Source organism: Dermacentor albipictus, chromosome 5 (genome assembly GCF_038994185.2).
Source record: "Dermacentor albipictus isolate Rhodes 1998 colony chromosome 5, USDA_Dalb.pri_finalv2, whole genome shotgun sequence".
NCBI lineage: Eukaryota > Metazoa > Arthropoda > Arachnida > Ixodida > Ixodidae > Dermacentor > Dermacentor albipictus.
The window spans coordinates 9,489,800-9,512,741 of record NC_091825.1 but is presented as its reverse complement, the minus strand read 5'-3'; the positions used below and the strand labels follow the sequence as shown (position 1 = coordinate 9,512,741).

At 46.7% G+C, this 22,942-nt stretch overlaps 1 protein-coding gene across 9 annotated transcripts in view; it reads right to left on the bottom strand.

The window, feature by feature from the left end:
- tefu (Serine/threonine-protein kinase tefu) overlaps positions 1 to 22,942 on the bottom strand; it is a 1,084,056-nt gene that overhangs the window by 232,005 nt on the left and 829,109 nt on the right. For all 9 annotated transcript variants that reach the window (XM_070538252.1, XM_070538256.1, XM_070538258.1 and 6 more), the window contains one exon: positions 20,188 to 20,331. In XM_070538252.1, coding sequence (XP_070394353.1) covers positions 20,188 to 20,331 — 144 coding nt within the window. The remainder of the gene's footprint in view (positions 1 to 20,187; positions 20,332 to 22,942) is intronic.

The window sequence follows — 22,942 nt, the reverse complement described above, 5'->3', positions numbered from 1 at the left end:
AATTTGTCTGCTTCTACCCTTACTGCCAGGCGCAGCGGTGGCGTAGAGGTAGAGCATCCGCCTCGCGTGCAAGAGGACCGTGGTTCGAATCCCAGTGCTGCACAATCTTCCCCCGTATTAAAAAAAGAAAAAAAAACGAAAGAAAAAAAATCCGCATGTTGGTAAAATTGCATAAATAGGCCTGGAGTGTAGCCTGATCCCGGTGACCAGAACAGGTAACGCACTCTCTCACCAGAGCAGGCATGGCCTGCTTGGCCACAACTTCCTATATGAATACAACAATCAAACCCCGGCCCTCAGTCCCCAGCAGCTGCGAAGCAACTGACCACGGTGGCGGTCAGACCTGTGACACAGCAGAGGGTGCTAAGAATCCCTGGGTCCGGACAAGCCACCATTGGAATCTGAACATAGCATCATTTAATACTAGAACAATATCTAGTGTGGCAAGTCTAGCAGTGCTACTGGAGGAATTAGAGGGCAGTAAATGGGATATAATAGGGCTCAGTGAAGCTAGGAGGCCAAAAGAAGCATATACAGTGCTAAAAAGCGGGCACATCCTGTGCTACCGAGGCTTAATAGAGAGACGAGAACTAGGAGTCGGATTCCTGATTAATAAGAATATAGCTGGTAACAAACAATTCCATAGCATTAACTAGAGGGTGGCAGGTCTTGTTGTGAAACTTAATAAGAGGTACAAAATGAAGGTTGTACAGGTCTACGCCCCTACATCCAGTCATGATGCATAACAAGTCGAAAGCTTCTATGATGACGTGCAATCGGCGATGGGTAAAGTCAAAACAAATTACACTATACTGATGGGCGACTTCAATTCCAGGGTAGGCAAGAAGCAGGCTGGAGACAAGTCAGTGGGGGAATATGGCATAGGCTCAAGGAATAGCAGGGGAGAGTTATTAGTAGAGTTTGCAGAACAGAATGATATGTGGATAATGAATATTTTCTTCTGCAAGTGGGATAGCCAAAAATGGACGTGGAGGAGCCCTAATGGCGAGACTAGAAATGAAATACATTTTATACTCTGTGCTAACCCTGGCATCATACAAGATGTGGGCGTGCTCGGTAAGATGCGCTGCAGTGACCATAGGATGGTAAGAACACGAATTAGCCTAGACTTGAGGAGGGAATGGAAGAAGCTGGTACATAAGAAGCTGATCAATGAGTTAGCGGTAAGAGGGAAAATAGAGGAATCCTGGATCAAGCTACAGAACAGGTATTCGGCTTTAACTCAGGAAGAGGACCTTAGTGTTGAAACAATGAATGACCATCTTATGGGCATCATTAAGGAGTGTGCAATAGAAGTCAGAATCTTGGAAGAAACCGAAATCTTGGAAGAACGCAAACATAATCCTAATTCATAAGAAAGGGGACACAAAAGACTTGAAAAATTATAGACCAATCAGCTTACTGTTTGTTGCTTACAAGGTATTTACTAAGGTAATCGCAAATAGAATCAGGAACACCTTAGACATCTGTTAAACAAAGGACCAGGAGGATTCTGTAAATGCTACTCAACAATAGACCTTATTCACACTATCAACCAGGTGATAGAGAAATGTGCGGAATATAACCAATCCTTAACTGGTGGAGGTGCGGGGTACGGTTTATCCGATGCCACAAACCTCTCCTGGTAGCAGGAGTACCCCGCACCTCCACCAGTTTTGTCACGAAAAGACAATGGACGATGTACCCGGCGTCGGGGAGGGAGACGGTTGTACAAGATGGCGTGCAATAGTTTAAGCCGGCGTCCTCAGCTTCTACCTCTTCTACTTCAGCGCCCGTCTCTTGCTGAGCGCGTGTTCCAGTCCCAACTTCTTTCTTTCAGCGCTGGCTCGTGACACCTAGCGGCATTATATAGCTTTTATTGATTACGAGAAAGCATTTGATTCAGTAGAAACCTCAGCAGTCATGGAGGCATTACAGAATCGGGGAATCAGGGTGTAGACGAGCCGTACTTAAAAATACTGAAAGATATCTATAGCGGTTCCACAGCCCCCGTTGTCCTCCATTAAGAAAGCAACAAACTCCCAATAAAGAAAGGCGTCAGGCAAGGAGATACAATCTCTCCAATGCTATTCACAGCGTGTTTACAGGAGGTATTCAGAGACATGGATTGGGAAGAATTGGGGATAAGAGGTAATGGAGAATACCTTAGTAACTTGCGATTCACTGATGATATTGCCTTGCTTATTAACTCAGGGGACCAATTGCAATGCATGCTCACTGACCTGGAGAGGCAAAGCAGAAGGGCGAGTCTAAAAATTAATCTGCAGAAAACTAAAGTAATGTTTAACGGTCTCGGAAGAGAACAGCATGAATACTTTGTTTAGCGCAAAACGACAGGCACAAGAAAGACGACCCCCCCAGGACAAGGCGCTACTCTCAACTGACATCATTTTATTGCGTCACTCCTTTATAGACCGCTCAAACCAGAGGAACGTGTGCAGTGAGTACGATGCGGTGGAGCCACCAACATCCGATCCGAAGAGCGCACTCCTGTGACAGAATCCAAAAAACCAAATTCAGCGCTGTACAAGGATAAGGAAGGCACACGAATGCACTGTGACCCCAATGACTGAATGAAAAATGCTTCCGATAACTCTAGGGCGGTGGTGTCACGGCTCTTTTTCAAAATCGTGGTGAAACGCGCCATTGCTTTGATGTGTTTAGAATCGTGGTATCACGAAACATGGATTTGCACTTGCATGTTTTACAATGCTGAGCCAAATTGGAACCTGTGCCTGTTGGTATGGATCGCTCATGTTCTCTAAGGTGCTCGTTAACACAGCGGCCTGACTGCCCTACATACACTTTGCCACATGACAAGGGAATCTTATTAACCACACCGACGCTGCAATCTACAAACTTCACGTGGTTCTTTTCACAATCAGGTTTTTTACTTGTTTTAGAAATACGGCTGCACAACATTGACAGTTTCTGAGGAGCGGAAAACACTACCGGAATTCGGTATCTAGTGGCGACATTCTTTAGATAGTGAGCCAATCTGTGGCAATACGGCACAACTTCAGGCCTCTTCTGTTGTGTGATGCAGTGACTTTTGTGCCGCTTCCCTTTCAGTTTTTGAAGCAGTACCTCCGAGATTGACGTCACCACCACACTTGGGTAACAAGCAGTCTGCAGCCTATTTAACTGTGTAATCTGAAACTCATGTTTGCAGAGTGATGACAAGATTTCATTAAGGAAGATTCTAAACACATCAAAGCAATGGCGCGTTTCACCATGATTTTGAAAAAGGGCCGTGACACCACCGCCAGAGAGTTATCGGAAGCATTTTTTATTCAGTCATTGGGGTCACAGTGCATTAGTATGCGTTCCTTAACCTTGTACAGCGCTGAATTTGGTTTTTTGGATTCTGTCGCATGAGTGTGCTCTTGGGATCGGATGTTGGTGGCTCCACCGCATGGTACTCACTGCACACGTTCCTCTGGTTTGAGCGGTCTATAAAGGAGTGACGCAATAAAATGATGCCAGTTGAGAGTAGCGCCTTGTCCTGGTCGTCTTTCTTGTGCCTGTCGTTTTGTGCTAAACAAAGTATTCATGGATTTGCACCAACTAGCCCGCCAACGCATTGTGCTGAAGAGAACAGCAGTTTACGATAGGTAGCGAGGCACTGGAGGTGGTAAGAGAATACATCTACTTAGGGCAGGTAGTGACCGCGGATCCGGATCATGAGACTGAAATAATCAGAAGAATAAGAATGGGCTGGGGTGCGTTTGGCAGGCATTCTCAGATCATAAACAGCAGGTTGCCACTATCCCTCAGGAGAAAAGTTTATAACAGCTGCGTCTTACCAGTACTCACGTACGGGGCAGAAAACTGGAGGCTTACGAAAAGGGTTCTACTTAAATTGAGGACTACGTAACGAGTTATGGAAAGAAGAATGATGGGTGTAACATTAAGGGATAAGAAAAGAGCAGATTGGGTGAGGGAACAAACGCAAGTTAATGACATCTTAGTTGAAAAAAAAAAAGAAGAAATGGGCATGGGCAGGACATGCAATAAGGAGAGAAGATAACTGATGGTCATTAAGGGTTACGGACTGGATTCCTAGGGAAGGGAAGGGTAGCAGGGGGCGGCAGAAAGTTAGGTGGGCAGATGAGATTAAGAAGTTTGCAGGGACAACATGGCCACAATTAGTATATGACCGGGGTAGTTGGAGAAGTATGGGAGAGGCCTTTGCCTTGCAGTGGGCGTAACCAGGCTGATGATGATGATGTCTGGTGTCTCGGTTGTGGTGCGCAGTGTGCACGTGGTGGCCACTAGATCTTGTGCGATAGAGTCAAGCCAGCGTTCGTACCCCTGGCCCTCAGGTGGGTCCTGGCGACGTTCCCTGAATTTCGCTCAATCCGTTATATGCACATTTCACTCAGGCCTGCGCGCACCCCATATTGACAAGGTGGTCGCCACAATGTAGTGGTCACTACCAAGGTGCTCCTCTAAAGGCCCGTGCGCAACGACTGGGCCAGTATTACGCACGAAGGTAAGGTCAGGGCTGGTGTCATGAGATACGCTGTTGCCTATCTGAGTGGGGTGCTCTGGGTCGGTAAGCAGTGTGTATCTCATGTTACAGATGGCATTCCATAAGCGGGTCCCTTAAGCCTACAATTTAACGTAACCCCATGCTGTATGCGGAGCGTTTAAGTCGCCGGCCAACATACAAACCCGTCAAGACCTACGAAATTCTGTTAGTAGGTACTGAAAACACTCTGTACGCAAACAGGGGGAACTGTATACACTGAGTATAAACAGACGCTGACTGCGTTTACCTTGTGTAATTATTTCCAATAATTGGTGAGGAATGTCAATGCTAGTCGTATGCATGCGACATGTAATATGTTTTGAAACTAAGGCTCCCACAAGAGGAGAGACACCCAAGAGCGTGCTGTAGCCGGATAAAGAAGTGGTGCAATTGACTTCCTGTAAGAGGATGACATCGGGAGGGTTCGTGGATGTGGCGATATACTGCTGTAGGGAACCTCATTTGTGGCCCGGGACCAGCACCTTTCCGAGGCAGCTACTCTACCATCAGAGCTAACCAGTCGGCTAGCACATGGCAGGGCGAAGTCGAATTTATCGACAACTTGAAGCAACGGCAAGAGTTTGACATAATATTTGTGCGGAAACCCGCAAGGTGGAGGAAAGTAATTAATATGCTAAGAGACTTATTAGCAACGGGCGCAAACGGGTAGCTGTCACAAGCGTTCGGCGAAAGACAGCAACCACGAGCTCATGCCGGTAGCGATGGTGCTGTGGCGCAGGCGGCTTCTCTTCTTCGTTACAATCGCCCTCCGCAGAAAAAGGCGCCATCCTGGCGGCTTAAGGCGAAGAGACTACTATTGGGTCGTAGTACGGCTTAATGCGAGAGAAGTGGACAAGTTCGCGGCCGCGATGGCGTAGGTCCGTCGATGGCGTGAGGGGCTCTACGATGTAATTGACGGCGGACGTTTGCTCGAGAACGCAGTAGGGTCCTAGGTACTTTGCGACAAGTTTTGAGGAGAGGCCGGGTGTAGTAGCGGGTTCCCGAAGCCATACGAGAGAGCCAGGCAAAAAAGTTGGTGCAGAACGGCCGGCAGGTTGACGGGATTGCTGCTGCCACTGGTCCTCGGTGGAAAAAGAGTGGGCAAGCTGGCGGCATTCCTCGGCATGACGAGCAGCTTCAGATAGCGGAGTACTTTCGGATGCGTCAGGTGTATATGACAGAATGGTATCGAGAGTAGTAGAAGGTTCTCGTCCGTATAGGAGAAAGTAAGGGGAAAAACCAGTAGTTGCTTGGGTCACAGTATTGTACGCATACGTCACGAAAGGGAGAACTTGGTCCCAGTTTGAATTATCAGAGGCGATGTACATGGAGAGCATATCGCCAAGAGTACGGTTGAAGCGCTTGGTCATGCCGTTAGTTTGCGGATGGTACGCTGTACTGGTGCGGTGAACGATTCGGCATTCGTCGAGTAGTGCCTTCAAAGCATCGGAAAGAAAGGCGCGGCCTCTATCGCTCAGAAGTTCGCGAGGGGCACCGTGGCGAAGAACGAAATGTCGTAACAGAAACGAGGCAACGTCGCGGGCGGTGGCAGTCGGCAGAGCAGCTGTTTCAGCATAGCGGGTCAAGTGATCCACTGCAACAATAATCCAGCGGTTGCCTGCTGGTGTGGAGGGTAGCGGTCCGTAGATGTCTATGCCAACACGATCAAAAGGCCGACGAGGGCAGGGAAGGGGTTATGACGGGTAGACTTGTCCGGGAGGTAATTTTCGGCGTTGGCACTGAGCGCAGGAGCGAATGAACTTTCTGACGTAGTTATACATGCCACGCCAATAAAATCGGATGCGTAGTCGAGCATAGGTCTTGAAGAGGCCGGCATGTGCGCACTGAGGGTCTGCGTGGAAAGCGTCGCAGATAAGGTCACGGAGATGGCGGGGTATCACGAGAAGCCACTTGCGACCGTCAGAGAGGTAATTACGACGATAAAGAAGGCTGTCGCGAATGCAGAAGTGGGTAGCCTGGCGCCAAAGAGCGCGAGATGGTGAAGAGGTGGATGGATCAGAAAGGATGCTGATGAGAGAGCACTGATCCAGCGATCCTTGCGCTGCTCTGACGGCATGTTGCGCAGTGCATGAGATGGAACTGTGGGCTCAAGGGCGGATAGGCAAGCGCAGTCAGCGGAGACCGGTGAGCGAGAAAGGGCGTCAGCGTCCGTGTGTTTGCGGCCGGAACGGTAGAGGACAAGGATGTCGTACTCCTGTAGCTTAAGGGCCCAGCGAGCAAGTCGGCCAGATGGGTCCTTAAGGGTAGACAGCCAACAAAGGGCGTGATGGTCAGTGACGACATCGAAAGGGTGACCATACAAATAAGGATGGAATTTTCCAAGGGCCCAAATAATGGCTAAACACTCTTTCTCTGTAACAGAGTAATTAGCCTCGGCTTTTGTCAGAGTTCGGCTCGCGTAGGCAACGACATAATCATCAAAGCCCGCTTTTCGTTGTGCGAGTACGGCGCAAAGTCCGACGCCACTGGCATCAGTGTGGACCTCTGTGGGCGCTGCAGAATCGAAGTGGCGGAGGATAGGTGGCGAGGTTAGCAGGCGGCGTAATTTCGTGAAGGCGTCATCACAGGCGGGCGACCAAGCGGAAAGTTATTTGTCGCCACTTAGAAGGGCTGTCAGGGGTGCACTTATGGAAGCGAAATTTCGAATGAAACGTCGGAAGTATGAGCATAAACCAAGGAAACGTTGAAGCTCCTTTAACTTCTTTGGTTGCGGAAAGTCGGTGACAGCGCGGAGCTTGGCTGGATCCGGAAGGACGCCATCTCGTGATACAACATGCCCAAGAAAATGAGCTTTCGGGCGCCGAAACGACATTTTTTTAAGTTAAGTTGAAGTCCCGCGTCAGTAAGGCATTTGAGAACTTGCTCGAGACGGCTGAGATGGGTTCGGAAATCAGCGGAAAAGACAACTACGTCATCAAGGTAGCATAAACATGTGTTCCATTTGAGGCCGCGTAAAATATTATCCATCATTCTCTCAAAAGTGGCTGGAGCGTTGCACAGGCCGAAAGGCATTACGATGAATTCGTACATTCCGTCAGGTGTTACAAATGCTGTTTTAGGTCGATCAGATGGTGCCAAGGGGACTTGCCAGTATCCGGAACGTAAATCCAGCGAAGAAAAGAATTCAGCTCCCTGCAAACAGTCAAGGGCGTTGTCGATGCGCGGTAACGGGTAAACGTCCTTGCGCGTTATCTTGTTCAGACGTCCATAGTCGACGCAGAATCGAATAGAGCCATCCTTTTTCTTAACGAGGACGACCGGTGATGCCCAGGGACTGTTGGAAGGCTGCACAACGCCACACTTGAGCATGTCAGCAACCTGGTGGTCAATGACACGGCGCTCAGAGGCGGAAACTCGGTAAGGGCGCTGCCGTAAAGGTGCGTGACTGCCGGTATCTATTTGGTGAAAAACAGTCGATGTGCGGCCCAAACCGGAAGCACGGCTGTCGAAAGAAGCGCTAAACCTCTGCAGGAGAGCAATAAACTGGCTTCGTTCTGAAGATGACGTGCCATCATCGATGGAGCAGTGGAAAGCGTCGAGGAGTGACTGATCAACCGCAGAATCACAAGTAAGTGCGCCAAAGCCCGCAGAAGTAGAAACGGCAGGAGTGGCAAAGATGCAAAAGGTGTCGACCAGTTGAACAAGGCCTAGGCATTCACCATGAGATAAAGCTAAAGGGCAGGCTGTGGGATTGTCGACGACCATTTTCGTGACGCCATTGCGAAGAGTAAGGAGAGCAAAGGGCAGCGGAGAACATCGGCGGCGAATGAACAGCTCAGAGGGCGTAAAGAGAACAGTGGCATCAGAAATAGCGGCGCACGACACAGGCACAAGCAGGGAAGAGCGTGGAGGGACGGAATTGTCTTCAGAAACAAACAGTTTAACACTGGGAGGGGCGTTTTCGATAGGCTCGAAGTCGGGAAGTGCAGAAAGTTCGAGTTCGGCGTGACAACAGTCAATAACGGCGTTATTATTTGCAAGGAACTCCCAGCCTAATATGATGTCATGGGAACAACTGGGCAGCACGACGAATTCGGCGGTATACAGTAGACCTTGAATGAAGACGCGAGCAGTACAAGCAGCGAGAGGCGTTATATTTTGAGCGTTCGCGGTTCGAAGGGAGAAGTCGGAGAGAGGCGTCAAAACCTTTCGTAGTCTGAGGCAGAGTTCGGCGGAAATTACGGATACGGCGGATCCTGTATCTACAAGTGCCGGGACGGCGATTCCTTCAAAAGAGACTTCGATGACGTTGGCTGGAGAGGGACGAGGACTTGGGCATTGCGACGTGGACGCAGTTCGTGCCTCGGGAACTGCGGCCATCAGTTTTCCTGCTCGGTGGACACGGGACGACGCCGCATCGGAGAAAGCGAGCGACGACGGGGAGATGGTGAGCGGCGAGTAGAGGCGGTTGGGGGGTCAGGGGAAAAGGAAGAGGCAGGAAGGCTGGAAGGCGACGAGGAAAACGGAGCGGGGAAAGGTGGCGCTCGCCGGATGTTCTGAAGAAGAAGCATGCCACGACGACAATGGCGCGCCACGTGACCAGCACCACCGCAAGCAAAACATATTGGGCGGTCATCGAAGGTGCGCCACTGGTGGGGGTAAGGTCCGAGTCGCGGTTGAGGATTCGGAAAATGCTGTCGGTCGGGCAGCGGCACAGGAGGAAAATGCCGGCGGTCGTGAAGCGGCATAGATGGCGGCAAAAATGTCGGTGGTCGATGCATAGAGGGCGGCAGGGGCGCTTGTGGACGAGATCGGGAAACTGCTTCAGCGTAAGTGAGAGGAGCCGTGACTGGTGGCTGCTCAACGGCTGGAGGAACGGCTTGAGAGACTTGTTCTTGAATGAAGTCGCGGATCGTAGGATGCAAAGCAGGGGGAGGTTCCTGGACAGAAGATATCAACGACGATAGCTGGTGGGCGACCTCTGCGCGAACGAATTCCTGGATTTTTACGAAGAGAGCAGCATGGTTGTTGTCGACTGCAAGGCTTGATAGAGAGTCGGCGGGCGGGGTGGGACGTCGGGTGTGAAGCCGTTGCCTGCGCAACTCGTCGTAACTCTGGCACAATTCGATCACTTCAGCGACAGTGTGAGGACTCTTCGATAATAACATTTGAAATGCGTCATCCTGAATACCCTTCATTACATGTTTGATCTTCTCCTCCTCTGACATTGACGCATTTACCTGTTTGCAAAGGTCGACAATGTCCTCAATGTAGCTCGTGAAGTTTTCTCTGGTCTCTTGGGATCGTGTGCGCAAACGTTGTTCTGCACGAAGCTTTCTTACTGCAGGCCGACCGAAAACTTGGGTAAAGTTGGTCTTGAAGACCAACCACGAAGTGAGGTCGGCTTCATGGTTTAGAAACCATAGTTTCGCAACGTCCGTAAGATAAAATGCGACGTTTCTCAACTTGGTAATGTCATCCCACTGGTTATGGGCACTCACTCGCTCATAAGACGAGATCCAATCTTCAACGTCTTTGTCATCTGTGCCGGAGAAGATAGGGGGATCTCGCTGACGCAAGGCACCGGCACAAACCAAGGTGGCCGGCGCCGTTGGAGGAGCTGGAGGAGTGCGTGCGTCGTCGGGCATGATGGGGGGTAGAGTGCGACTCCGAAGTTCCAGGGTACGTCTTTGTCATCTGTGCCGGAGAAGATAGGGGGATCTCGCTGACGCAAGGCACCGGCACAAACCAAGGTGGCCGGCGCCGTTGGAGGAGCTGGAGGAGTGCGTGCGTCGTCGGGCATGATGGGGGGTAGAGTGCGACTCCGAAGTTCCAGGGTGGTCGAAACACAGCACCTCCACCACTTGCTAAGAGACTTATTAGCAACGGGCGCGAACGGGTAGCTGTCACAAGCGTTCGGCGAAAGACAGCAACCACGAGCTCATGCCGGTAGCGATGGTGCTGTGGCGCAGGCGGCTTCTCTTCTTCGTTACAAATAAAGGAAAAATGAGAAATCGACGCAATCATAGCAATTGCTACAAAGGAAACCCTTTGAAGCAATTGCTACGATTTTGCAGATGTCTCATTTTCTCTTTATTAGTCAAGGGTGTATGTCACATAATATTCCATAAGGCAGCCTGATGGATGCAAACATGCACATGCAATGTATAAAGAAGAAAAATAGGAAACAGACAAACTAAGTGCCTTACTTTTTTGTTTTCTTGGCACTCCCTTTGTCTGTCTTCTATTTTTCTTCCCTGTGAATAGCACATGCATGTGCTTGCGCCCATCACGCTGTACCCACTCGTCCAGCAACAAGATACTGTAGGAGTTTAGGCCCGTCAGGAGAATTACTTCAAAGCTGGTAAACTACTGGTTTCCCAAATAGGTCTCAAAGCTTCTGGTTGCATATATTCCAGCTGGTCAGATATGCCTTGTGAGTCCCAGATGCATGCTGTCCTACTAAGGTAGAAAACGACAATAGCGAGCATCACTGTCATATGTTCCAATTCAATCATTGACGAAAATGCTATGGGTGCTGGAGAAAGAACCAGGGTCGGCGTCGTGACTGAAGGAGCATCTTTGTCTGCTGGTGTGGCAGAACTGGCCTGGACATGTCCGCTGCACAGTTCTGTCTTGCACCTATTGAAACCTGCACCCCCACCAACATCTTATGGGAAGGGATTTAAAATAAAATATATTTACCAGCTATTTACAGAGAAAAGCAAAACAACCAAGATGGCATTTGTCCTCGAAGCTCCCCATCATCTTCTTCCACACAATGGCCAAGGTTGTCATTGTCATAAGGCCCGTGACAATATATATGCCGCATCGGCAATGGCCTTCCGATACTGATTGAACATCTTCCTTCGACAACGTCATCAGTACCATGCCTACACGCGCCCTCAATGCGCTGATTCCGCACGTTGTCAGGCCAACTGACTCACCACCCGAGGCATCATGGGAGGTGGACCGTCCCTTCGGCGCACCGGCGAAAACGGCGACAATGTCGAGGCTGTATAAAACTGAGAGTCAACCACACGTCGACTTCAGTGAGCTTGGTGGCACCATCCGAGACACAATGCTCAATCCTTTGTTCGTCTTCATACAGGTTGGTGATAAATGTTTTTTTTTTCTAAATGCTTGAGAACCAGCTCTGTTGCGTTAGTGGTGCTGCTAAGCCCTGGCTGTCTTTTCCGCTGTTGCTGTGAATCTTTCAGGGTGTCTACCAAGTTGACATTTCCAAATTCCCTGATTTTTCCAGGTTTTCCCTGAGCACCTTTGCAATATTCCCTGAATGAGTTAGAACTTTGTTTTAATATGTCAAGACAGGCTGACACCATGTTGCACGAATGCTGTCACTCTCTAGTAAGCATGCTGAAACAAAAAAAAAAGACAATCCAATTCGAATAGTAAGAAATAATATCCATTTTATTTAAAAACAAAACAGAAGGACGGTGTTAGTAAAATGCACAGCGAAAAAAATGGTAAAACCCATTCCAAATTGAGTCGAACATTTTCAAATACGAATGAAAAGGAGATGCATACATGAGTAAATATTTTTTAATATGAGATATTGCTATCAACTGATAGCAAGCTCATCGGCATGAGGCCTGAACTTTGTCACAATTAAGATTCTGTCTCTGCAGCTGGGAAGTCAACCTCAACAGTCCTGACATACTCTCAACCCGTACACAACATCTCAGTGTTGGGTTTCACTGCTTTAAAGAGTTTATTCTGGTTTGGATGAGGGACACTTGCATCTCGGCATCAGCTAACACTGTTTTTTGAGCTCAAGCTACTTCAAAGAGGCCGCGGCACGCTTCCTTTCCCGTTAATATGCCTTAGTGCGTCGGTCCGTTCGGTTCTCATCCTCCTTCTGCCACCACCCTTTCCCCCTATGGATCATTTGAAGCATCCTCTTGGTCAGTTGTACAGTCAACGTCCCATTTTCGGACTCGCTAGGGGCCGCAAAAACATCCAAAAAATATAGCTATCCAAAAAAAAAAAATGAATGCATGTCTTTAACTGCCCTTAAGGGCTAAAATTGCCACAAGCACGTCCGAAAAAACTCTTAAAGCCTGTCAGCACACTTATTAGGCATATCGGTGCTCGCACTTTGACATGAGACGGGGGTGCACGCGTGTATAATTAAGGAATGCATACTGTGTCCCGTGACCATTGCCCCTTCCCACTCTTCTTATGCTTCACTGTCTAGCACTACTGTATTGAGGCGAAACCAACTTTCGGTGACTGGCATTACGCAACGCGCTGTGCTCTGCGAGCTTCGAAGCCAATCGCGAGGATTACAAAGGCGGAGTTGGTGCCATTGCAGACAGCGGCGAATTCTTTCAATGAAAAACATGGCACCGCACGGCAAGAAGCTTAATAGCGAACGTAGAAGCAGCTAGGCTTAACGTTGCCGCGGTAGTGGCTACGGCTGCCAGCGGATCTACGTGCGAGAGGGCCAGTTCGAGGCGGCGAGATGATCAAAATGGCGGCGGTGGTGGCTTTGATTAATGCCATTTCAGGCCTGCAGTCAGGGCAATATACATTGACTATATGGAGTACGTGGTGGTGCCGCAAAGTCGTGCGAATTATCGGGCATGTCCGAAAAATCGGGCGTCTGGAAAATCGGTCGTTAACTACTTTGGCAATACATCGTGCCGATGGCACTGCGTCAATGACGATTCTTTGCGATTCCTCTTTTAGTGGAGCCAGCATGAACACGACTTTCGTTCCCTTTCACTAAAGTTACAGGTAATTTTCCCTGATAGCAGCACAAATTCCCTGAGTTTTCCCTGAGTATTTCCAGACTATTCAAATTCCCTGAGAATTCCCGGTTTTCCCGGTCGGTAGACACCCTGTCATTGCATGTTGAGTGTTTGCTATTACAACTGAGTGGAGAGGTGGAAGAAAATCCAGGGCCTAAGATTGACGAGGTTCTTAAAGTGGTTACTGAAATTCAGGCCTCTCAAACACTTCTTCAGACCGGATTACTCAACGTGCAGACTAGGCTGACAGAAATTGAAGGAGCACTCGCAACAGTTAAGCTTTACCAGGAGAAGGTAGAAAGGTAGAAAAGTGTGAAGTAGCAATTACGACCGTACAGAAAGAAGTGTCACACATGGCCAAAAAAGTGGATGACCTAGAAAATCGGAGCCGCCACAATAATATTTCCATCTTTGGTCTAAACGAAGACAATGACGAAACTAACATATACTTCGCAGAACATGTCACGGAGAGCATATTTAAGGAAAAGCTCGGGGTAGAGGTGCGATCACTTGAATGCATTCATTGCATTGGTAGAAAGATTAAGAACAAAGAACGACCAGTAATACTACGCTTGTATGACATCTCTGAAAAAGCTACCATCCTTCGTAACTGTTTCGAACTGGAAACCAATACCATATCTATTTCTGATGATTTCTCGCCAGCTGTTTGGGAAGTGCAGAAAAAATTGTGGCTGTCGTCAAAGGTAGATTGCACGAAAGGTGAAAAGGTGAGCCTTTGGTTTGATAAAATGAAAATTGGCAACAGCTGGTATGCGTGGGACGGCAAGAAAAAAAGAAGAACCGTGATTAAACGTACACACATTGACGATGACGGTGCTCCGCCCAGAACTGATAAATGACCGCAAAACACAAGCACCTTGACATTATTGTGCCTTAATGCACGTGGCATTGTGGACAAAAGAGAAAAATTAGAAGAAATTGTCTCGTTGTACTCTCCTGACATTACGGTAATTACTGAAACCTGGCTGCACCCCGACGTTCATGACTCTGAAGTAGCTCCAGTGGCTTATAGCCTCCTTTGCACAGACCGTGACAGTTGCGGTGGGGGCGTAGCTCCAGTAATAAAAAATTGCGCTTTATTTCAAAAACACGAGGGAATACCTTGTCATGAAAGCATCTGGTGTACCGTTAACGTGTGCGGAATGTCTGTTCTGATAGGTGGTGTGTACAGGCGTCCTAATGCTTCCGTCGAATACATGATGCAATTGCACGATTTCCTCCACACCTAGTTAAATGCCAGAACCAAGCTGATATTAACCAGCGATTTCAATCTGGCAGGAATAGACTGGGATAACCTAACGTTTGAGGCTAGGAAAAAGGAAAGCTGCAACCAATTGGTGGAAATAATGTTTGGCTTCTCATCATCGCAGCTAGTTAACCATCCAACAAGGCAGCAGGGAGGCGCCGCATCAGTGCTAGACCTGGCATTTGTCTTGAACACTCTCAAACCAGAAATTAGCATAGAAGATTGTATTTCTGATCATGAAATGATTTTGTTGACGTTTTCTGGGCTAACGTCACAGGCGGGTCACCAAGATCATCCTTACATTGATTTTAAAGATTATAGAAGAGCAGATGAAGTCAGCATCATAGATTATTTAGAAACTGTGTTTGAGGATTTCACATCCCTGCCTTCATATGATGTTAATGGATTGTTAATGAATTTATGGGAGCCATAAAACATCGTGAAGAAAATTTTATCCCCACAATACGTAAACGAACAAATAGGAAAACACCCTGAATTACCTGCAGTATCACCCACTTGAAAAAAAAATTACAAAGGATTGCCAGGAAAAAAACAAAACCCACTGGAAATCGCGCATCTTTTGGCTGCGTTGAAGTTTGAATTAAAAAAGGCAAGAGATAACTTTTTCTCGAATACTCTGACGAACTTCATGCACAGACAGCCACACAAATTCTTTCGCTATCTGTCAAAAACTGAAAACCCAATTGTGCAAATTGAAATCGCAGGATCTGTTACCCATGATGCACATACTATTGCTAACGCTTTTAATGCCAATTTCTAATCTCTGTTCCCCGGCTCTCCCCGTCCAAGTGATGTTTCGTTTGCATCTGATTCAGCGATGCTTCACGTAGTTATAACTGAGCCAGGTGTACTCAACCTGCTCTTGAACATTGACACCAAATAAATGCCTGGCCCTGATAATATTTCCAATACATTTCTAAAACGATTTGCTGCCCAACTAGCTCCGTTCTTACACAAGATTTTTACGGCGTCTCTTCAAGCAGCTGCATTACCTTCAGACTGGCTCGTCGCAAAAGTAATCCCGATTCACAAAAGTGAATCGGGATTCACATAGACACATACCGACCAATTTCTTTAACAAGCTGCTGTTGCAAATTAATGGAGCACATAATCAACAAATCCATTATTAGTTACTTAGAAAACAATAACCTGATATACCCTAAACAGCGTGGCTTCAGGAAGGGCCTTTCAACAGTGACACAGCTATTGGAAATTTCGCATGACTTTGCAGACATAATTAATTCCGGACTACAAGGAGACGCCATATTCGTTGATTTCTCCAAAGCCATCGATCGCGTGCCTCACTGGAACTGATCGAACAACTTAAAATTATTGGCATTGCATCTAACACTGTTGCGTGGATAGCCTCTTACCTCGCACTCAGATCACAATATGTATCGGTAAACAATAATGAGTCGAAGAGCCTTGAAGCCTTTTCTAGTGTGCCACAGGGGTATGTGCTGGGGCCATTATGTTTTATGTTGGGTGTGCACATAACTTCCTCTCTTTCTTGGTCTCTTCATATTAGCAAAATAATTAGCAATGCAAACCGCTTGTTAGATTACCTCCGGTGCAATTTTTCATCTGCTCCTGTTTCTTTAAAACTCCTCCTTTACAAATCTTTAGTCCGAAGTAATCTCGAATATGCCTCTTCAATCTGGGACCCCAGCACTGCTATATTAACTTCTGCCCTCGAGCTTGTCCAAAATAACTCTGTCCGCCTCATTCTAGGAAACTACAGTCGTACTGCCAGTATCACTTTATTGAAAGAGTCCCTACAGCTTGCGTCACTCACCTGTCGCCACAAGTTTTCTCGCCCATGTCTCTTCCACAACATATACGACAGTCCCGCTCTACACAACAACCTTATTCTTCCTCCATCATACATTTCCCCTCGTTTTGATCATGCACAAAAGGTGGGAATACAGTGAAACCTCGTTATAACAAACAGTTAAAAAGTCGGAAATTAGTTCGCTATATCCATAATTCGTAATATAAAATTTCGTAAAAAATACATGCAAGAGGAGCAAAATTCAATCAGAGAAGGCACAGCAACTCGAATGACGCTTACTTGGGTCACGTTCCTTTATTTACGCACAAAGAACTGCGTTATCGCGGCCTGCTTCTTGGTGTTGATCGCATTCCGTATCACGCCCTGTTCCACAGTTTGCAAACACTCAACAAGGGCAAACCCACTGCCCTCAATAGCACTGCAGTGGCGGCGCAGTAAATCCAACGCAGCAAGTGCTTCTTGTGAAGTCGGAATGTTCTCATGCCACTGCTAACACTAAAACGCAAAAGCAACATTCGATCACGCCGCTGCCGCCGCTGCTGAAGCGGCGCTGTCAGCGGTTGTGAGATGCGGACGATTTCTTTGGCTGTCAACTCTCGATGACGACGTGGCATCTGTGGCGCTGTCAGCGCCTGCGAGGTAGTCCTGAACGTTTGCTGCGCCGCATAACACACTTGTAGTGCAACGAAGCCTGCCACCTGCTATTAAATTGAGGTAGGGCTTGGCGTCGCGAAGTTCGTTATATCCGTTTTATGCCAAACCGCGTTCGCTATAGGAAGTTAAAAATACATGTGTTTGACAAAAATATTTCGGCAGAGTTCGATATATTCAATAATTCGTTATATGCGTGTTCGTTATATCGAGGTTTGACTGTAATGTCGTGCTTAACGCAAACATGTTATCAATCATTTGTACCCCGCACCTCACAGGACTGGAACCACCTTCCTGGAGCAGTCATGTACACTGTTCAATATTCACAGTTTCATAATGTTTTAAACACAAGTGTACTGCAATGTAAGCTTTCTTTCTTTCTTTCTTTATTGTTTGTTTCACGGATTCTCTCCGTGTAGGGGGCAGAGGTAAAGGCAAAATGCCTGACAGAGCCTCTGCGCCCCTACAGTTCAAGGCAGCATGACATATCATTCACATACATATTTGTCGAACATATTTTTACAGCACACAGCAACGAAAAATTCAATGATTCAGAACACATGTCTCCAAAGCATTACTTTTGATTCAACGGGATAGATTTCGAAAAAAGCAGAAGATACATACGCAATAAGTATTACATAACAATAATATTGGCTTACACCAGAAGTCAACAAAGAAAACAAAACCATAGAATCACTTGCTCGAAAATAAATAGCACATACAGTAAGTAGATCAGTACATAGAAACATTTCAGAAAAAAAAAACGAAGGTTTAGACTGATACACAATGTAAATGCCGAAACAATGGCAAACATGAGTTACAAGCGCTGAAAAAAATCTGTAACATAACTGAGGCTACATGTGTTATCAGGGATGAGCACAAGTTACTCAAAATGAAAATGCAATGTCACTGCCCACTAATAGGTTTTTACAGTCATTTTTGAAGCTGTGGAAGGATTGTGTGTATTGTACGTTAAAGTTATTACTGTTTAATATATTAATCGTTTGATAATTCAATGTTTGCTTTCCGTAATTAGTTCTTGTGGCGGGCTTTACATAGTGTGGTTTACGTATTGGGTATGAGGCGCAACTGTCGACAAGTATTGTGTGCAGCCTATTTTTATATATCCACTGGAGTAGTTTGAAATAATAAACTTGATCTGCTTTAAGCATGCTATATTTAATGAAGAGCGGTTTTGTTCGGAGTCCTCGTTTGTCACCCACATAGTTTTCACACATTCTCAATATTTTCTTTTGTACAAGGATTAGTTTGTTGTAGTTTGAAGCTGTCGTAGTTCCCCAGACTAAAATGCCATAACTGAGTTTTGAATAGAAAAGTGAGTAATATAATGTTTGTTTCAACCAGGTGGGTAGTATATTTTGTATTTTATACATGCAGCCAGTAACTCGAGATAGCTCACTTTTTAATTTGTCAACATGAGTATTCCAAGTAAGGTCCTCTGTGAACCATACGCCCAAGAACTTTTGCTCTGTAACTTGTTCCAGTAACGTGTCCTCAAAGTGCAGATGAACACAATAGGGGTCTCTTTTATTTGCTGGCTTAAAAATTATATATTTGGTTTTGCTTGTGTTTAAACTCAGCCGGTTGCTTTTAAGCCACCTGGAGAGGTGTAAGAGGTAACTGTTAGCTGATGATTCTATGACCTCTTTTGTAGTGCCAGTAAAGAAGATATTAGTGTCGTCAGCATACATTATTATTTCAGGGGAGTTTGGTATCGACGTTATATCATTTATGTATACAAGAAATAAGAGGGGTCCTAAGATTGATCCTTGAGGAACGCCATATTCGACTTTCAATTTTTGCGATACCAGATTGTCGACGCATACATACTGATACCGATTTGAGAGATATGATGTAATTAAATTCTGTGCTACTTCTCGAACACCATACGCAGCAAGCTTCTTTAAGAGGATATCGTGCTGCACAGTGTCAAATGCTTTTTTTAAATCCAAGAAAATCCCCAGAGTGAGCAGTTTGTTCTCAATATTTTCAATTATTTTGTCCTTTATGTTTGTGAAAGCTAGTTCTGCAGACTTGCAGACAACTAACCAACTACGTAATTATATTTGTTATCGGTCAATTGCTTGAATTTTTGTTGCTTCTCGCAATTATCTCATCATTTAAGCTAACATTGTATTAGCAGAAGAAAAACCTGTATAGTGTCTTTTTCCGTATGTTCCACTCCCCTCTGTAATACCTCTGGCCCTGAGGGTAATACTAATAAATAACTAAATAAATCACAGCGTCACTGCTTTACGTGAACAAGCAAATATCCCGACTCTAATATCGGGATGGTGTATCATTGCCATGAAGTTCCTTTTCCTTCTTTATCACGGGCACATAAATATAGATAAAACAAAGTACATTAGGCCCTCCTTCCAACATTCGGAAAGAACAAATCACCGTAAGTGCATCAGACAGTTTTCTGCGTGTTGCAACACATTTAAAGGTTCATTTTTTCCCATCTGCAATTGAAGCCTGGAACCGTCTGCTGGAATCAATGGCACATGTTGACTCCATCGAAGAATTTGTAACCAAGACACATGCACTTTTTATGATTAGGTCTGTTTCCAATTATTTGCTGCTTCGCTACAACGTTGCATTGCGCGACTGTGTTTTGGCCGTTTCCCACCACATCTGAATTGTTTGCAGTTCTTACCCCTTCCCTGTCTTATCTGCCTTGTACTGTTTGCTTTGGTCTGACATTTTGTTTGCATGCTATATCTTTGAATTGTAATAATTAGCATATTCCATTGCTTTCTTCTGTTCTGACCAACAATGTTTTGTTGTTTTGATTGTGACCCACTCCTGTATGAGCCTGTAAGAATGCTTACAGTATTGCTAAAAAAAATATGACACCAACCAAGAAGGATTAGTTGACAAAAGCTCCAGTAAAACAGTGATGCACATTCTCTTTTTGTAATATCCATGTCACCAATGAAGGACTGGTAGGACTAGTCAACCACAGAAGCTCCTGTAAAATGGTGATCTTTTGTTATCTATATCATCAACCAGGAAGGACTTGCCAACCACAGAAGCAACCTCCAGCATTTCCGAGAATTGAGTGCCTTACAATATGGTTGTCAATGCACTGTAGCGGGCGCTTGAAGGCGCCATTAGCAACGCCACCATAGGGCCTCCTCACCTCTGTGGGGGCCAGGCTTGTCTTGGCCTTCTTAGCTGGTCGCAGAAGGAGGGTTGTTGCTGTTGGGTCCCTGTCTGCATTGCACAGTGCCAGTACCACAGGCAAGGTCTGGTACGGGTGGTCTCGCACCACACGCTCTATCAGCTGCACACACCCACAAGTTGACACACATTATATAAAAAAAAAAAACTTAGGGGTTAAGCAAGTGCAGTAAAATATGAACAAACAGGGACATCAAATATGCTAAAGAGAACGAAGCCAAAAGCCTGAGAACTTCATGAGACATTTGTTACATTACTTGAGATTCTCATTCGAATGCGTTGTTACTTCCTGTTTTCTCTCATCAAAAGTCGTGGTTTAGGATGCCTTAACTCGATCTTAAGAAAACTGTGCCTTAATTAACTTCACTTAACCGCAAAGGTTGTCTGTTCGCCTCCCACCAAATGTCGTGGGTTTGACTACCGTATTTACACAATTGTAAGTCAACCTATCTTTCTAAATTTGAAAATCTGAAGGGGGGTCGACTTACAATCGAAACCAAAACATGGCACCGTCAAAAGAGCGAGACCAATGAGATATCATGGGAGCTACAACATAGTTACAATTTTATGTTTGCCCTAAGGCCCTACCCGTAGCTTTTCACTATCCCATGCGTTTGTTTGTTTTTTAGGATTTTTAAACATTTTTGAGTTTTACAGTGCTATGGCAAAGAAGTCCGACATGGATGTGGACGACACGAAGGACGCGGACAAGAAGACGCAACAGCGTAGGCTTAGCCAGTCAAAAACCAGGAACAGCGTCTAGCCCGAGCCCCACTTCAGTAGCGCTGGCAATCCGGCTGCGGAGCTCGGCACGGCGCACTTTTTCTTCCTTACAACTTCCCCCTTCGCTGAAGACTAAGCCGCACAGGAGGCCTAAGGCGTCGTGAGGACGAAGGGCTCGTGATACGGCTTGAGCCGATCTACGTGCACAATTTCGCGGCCTCGGCGGCGCAGGTCCGTAGGGGGCGTCAGAGGTTCGATAGCGTAGTTCACCGGAGAAGTTTGGCGTAGAACCCGGTAAGGTCCATGGTATCGGGATACAAACTTGGAAGAGACACCTTTTGTCGAAGTAGGAGGCACCCACAACCAAACAAGGGCGTCAGGCGAAAACTGGTGGTGGGGGCGCCCGTCGTCATGACGAAATTTCTGTAGCGCTTGTTCTTGCGTTGTAAGAGAGCGAGCTAGTTGCTGACATTCTTCTGCATACCGGGCGGCTTCGGAAACCGGTGTGCCCTCTGATAAGTCGGGACGGTAAGGGAGAATAGTGTCAATGGGAAATGATGGTTCGTGGCCATATAGAAGAAAGAAGGGAGAAAAGCCTGTTGACTGGGGTGCCGTGTTGTAGGCGTACGTGACATAGGGAAGGATGAGATCCCAGTTGGTGTGGTTGGAGGCGACATACATTGGCGACATACGGCACCTTCGGTGAATGACCACGTTATTGCCTTGACGTGTGCAGCATTCCCACCGTATGCAATCATTGTCGGTCGAGTGGGTCAACTGAACCACTGATCAAAATGATTAACGCTATGCGAACAGAAGAATAAAAAAAGGAGCATATGTGGAAAGCACGAAAGCACGTGTGAAGATCAGGCCGATTAGCTATTGGAAGGCCCGCTGATTATCGCAACGAGTTCACACACACAGAGCTCCACCCACATGCAAATACACAGAGAAAGTTGGTGTGTGTGTTCATGGGAGTTGCAGGCTGGTTGACTGAACCCAAATCTGCACTTCAATGGCCGTCAATCTAACCCGTACTTGCGATCCTGCGACCAATCACTGATGGACACACGCAGTAACATATTAGCAACAAGCTTTCCGTGACGGTTTGCGACCCGTTATTGCATCGGTCGGCCGTGGCCTTTCATCACGCCACACCAGTGGCCACACGCCACTGATACCGACGTCACTGCCAAACCATAAAAAGCTTGACACGACAACGCAACTTTCCAGTGGACTTGGCGACATGACAACAATCGCCCACACTGATCCAGTTCACGTGCCTTTTGTGATGAAAATTAACCTTGATTTGCTCCCTAGTATCCCTTCTGGTGCTACCCTGTGCAGTTGAGAGGGGGGGGGTCTGATGCTCACGGACTACGAACCACTAAACCACTGCTGCGCCTTCGTCCAACCCATTTCTGTGCCAAAGTACGCATTACCGGTAGTTCTACGCAACAGCGCTGACTTCCTTATCAAACAGCTGCCTCGTGTCCCTTCCTTACCTGGATAGACCAGCGCTACCTCATCCACCCTGACGTCATTAACACTGATGGCACTGCCATACTAGAAAAAGCCTGACACGACAGCGCCGCTTTCTACAGGGCTTGGCGGCACGACAATGATGACCCGCACTCATCCGGTTCACTTGCACTTGGTGCAGGTAAAGAGTTACTATTCCCTTTTCGGCCGTCGTACTCGATACCAGGCATTAGTTGTGCTGCCAAGCCACCTGTGTTGTTTTGTGATGATTTGTGATTGTGCTCACATCATTCTTCTACTCCTGCTACTATCTGGTGACATCGAAGAAAACCCTGGCCCTAGAACTCGATCTACTACAACACAAGCATCTGGCGATATATGTCAGGATTGAGCGAAATTGAAGCTAGGCAAGCAACATTACTGAACGAAATGAAATCAATACGCTTCAAATTGTCCTAAAATGAAGAAGCCTTTGATGACATCAAAAAACGTCTAGGTGAAATCAAAGG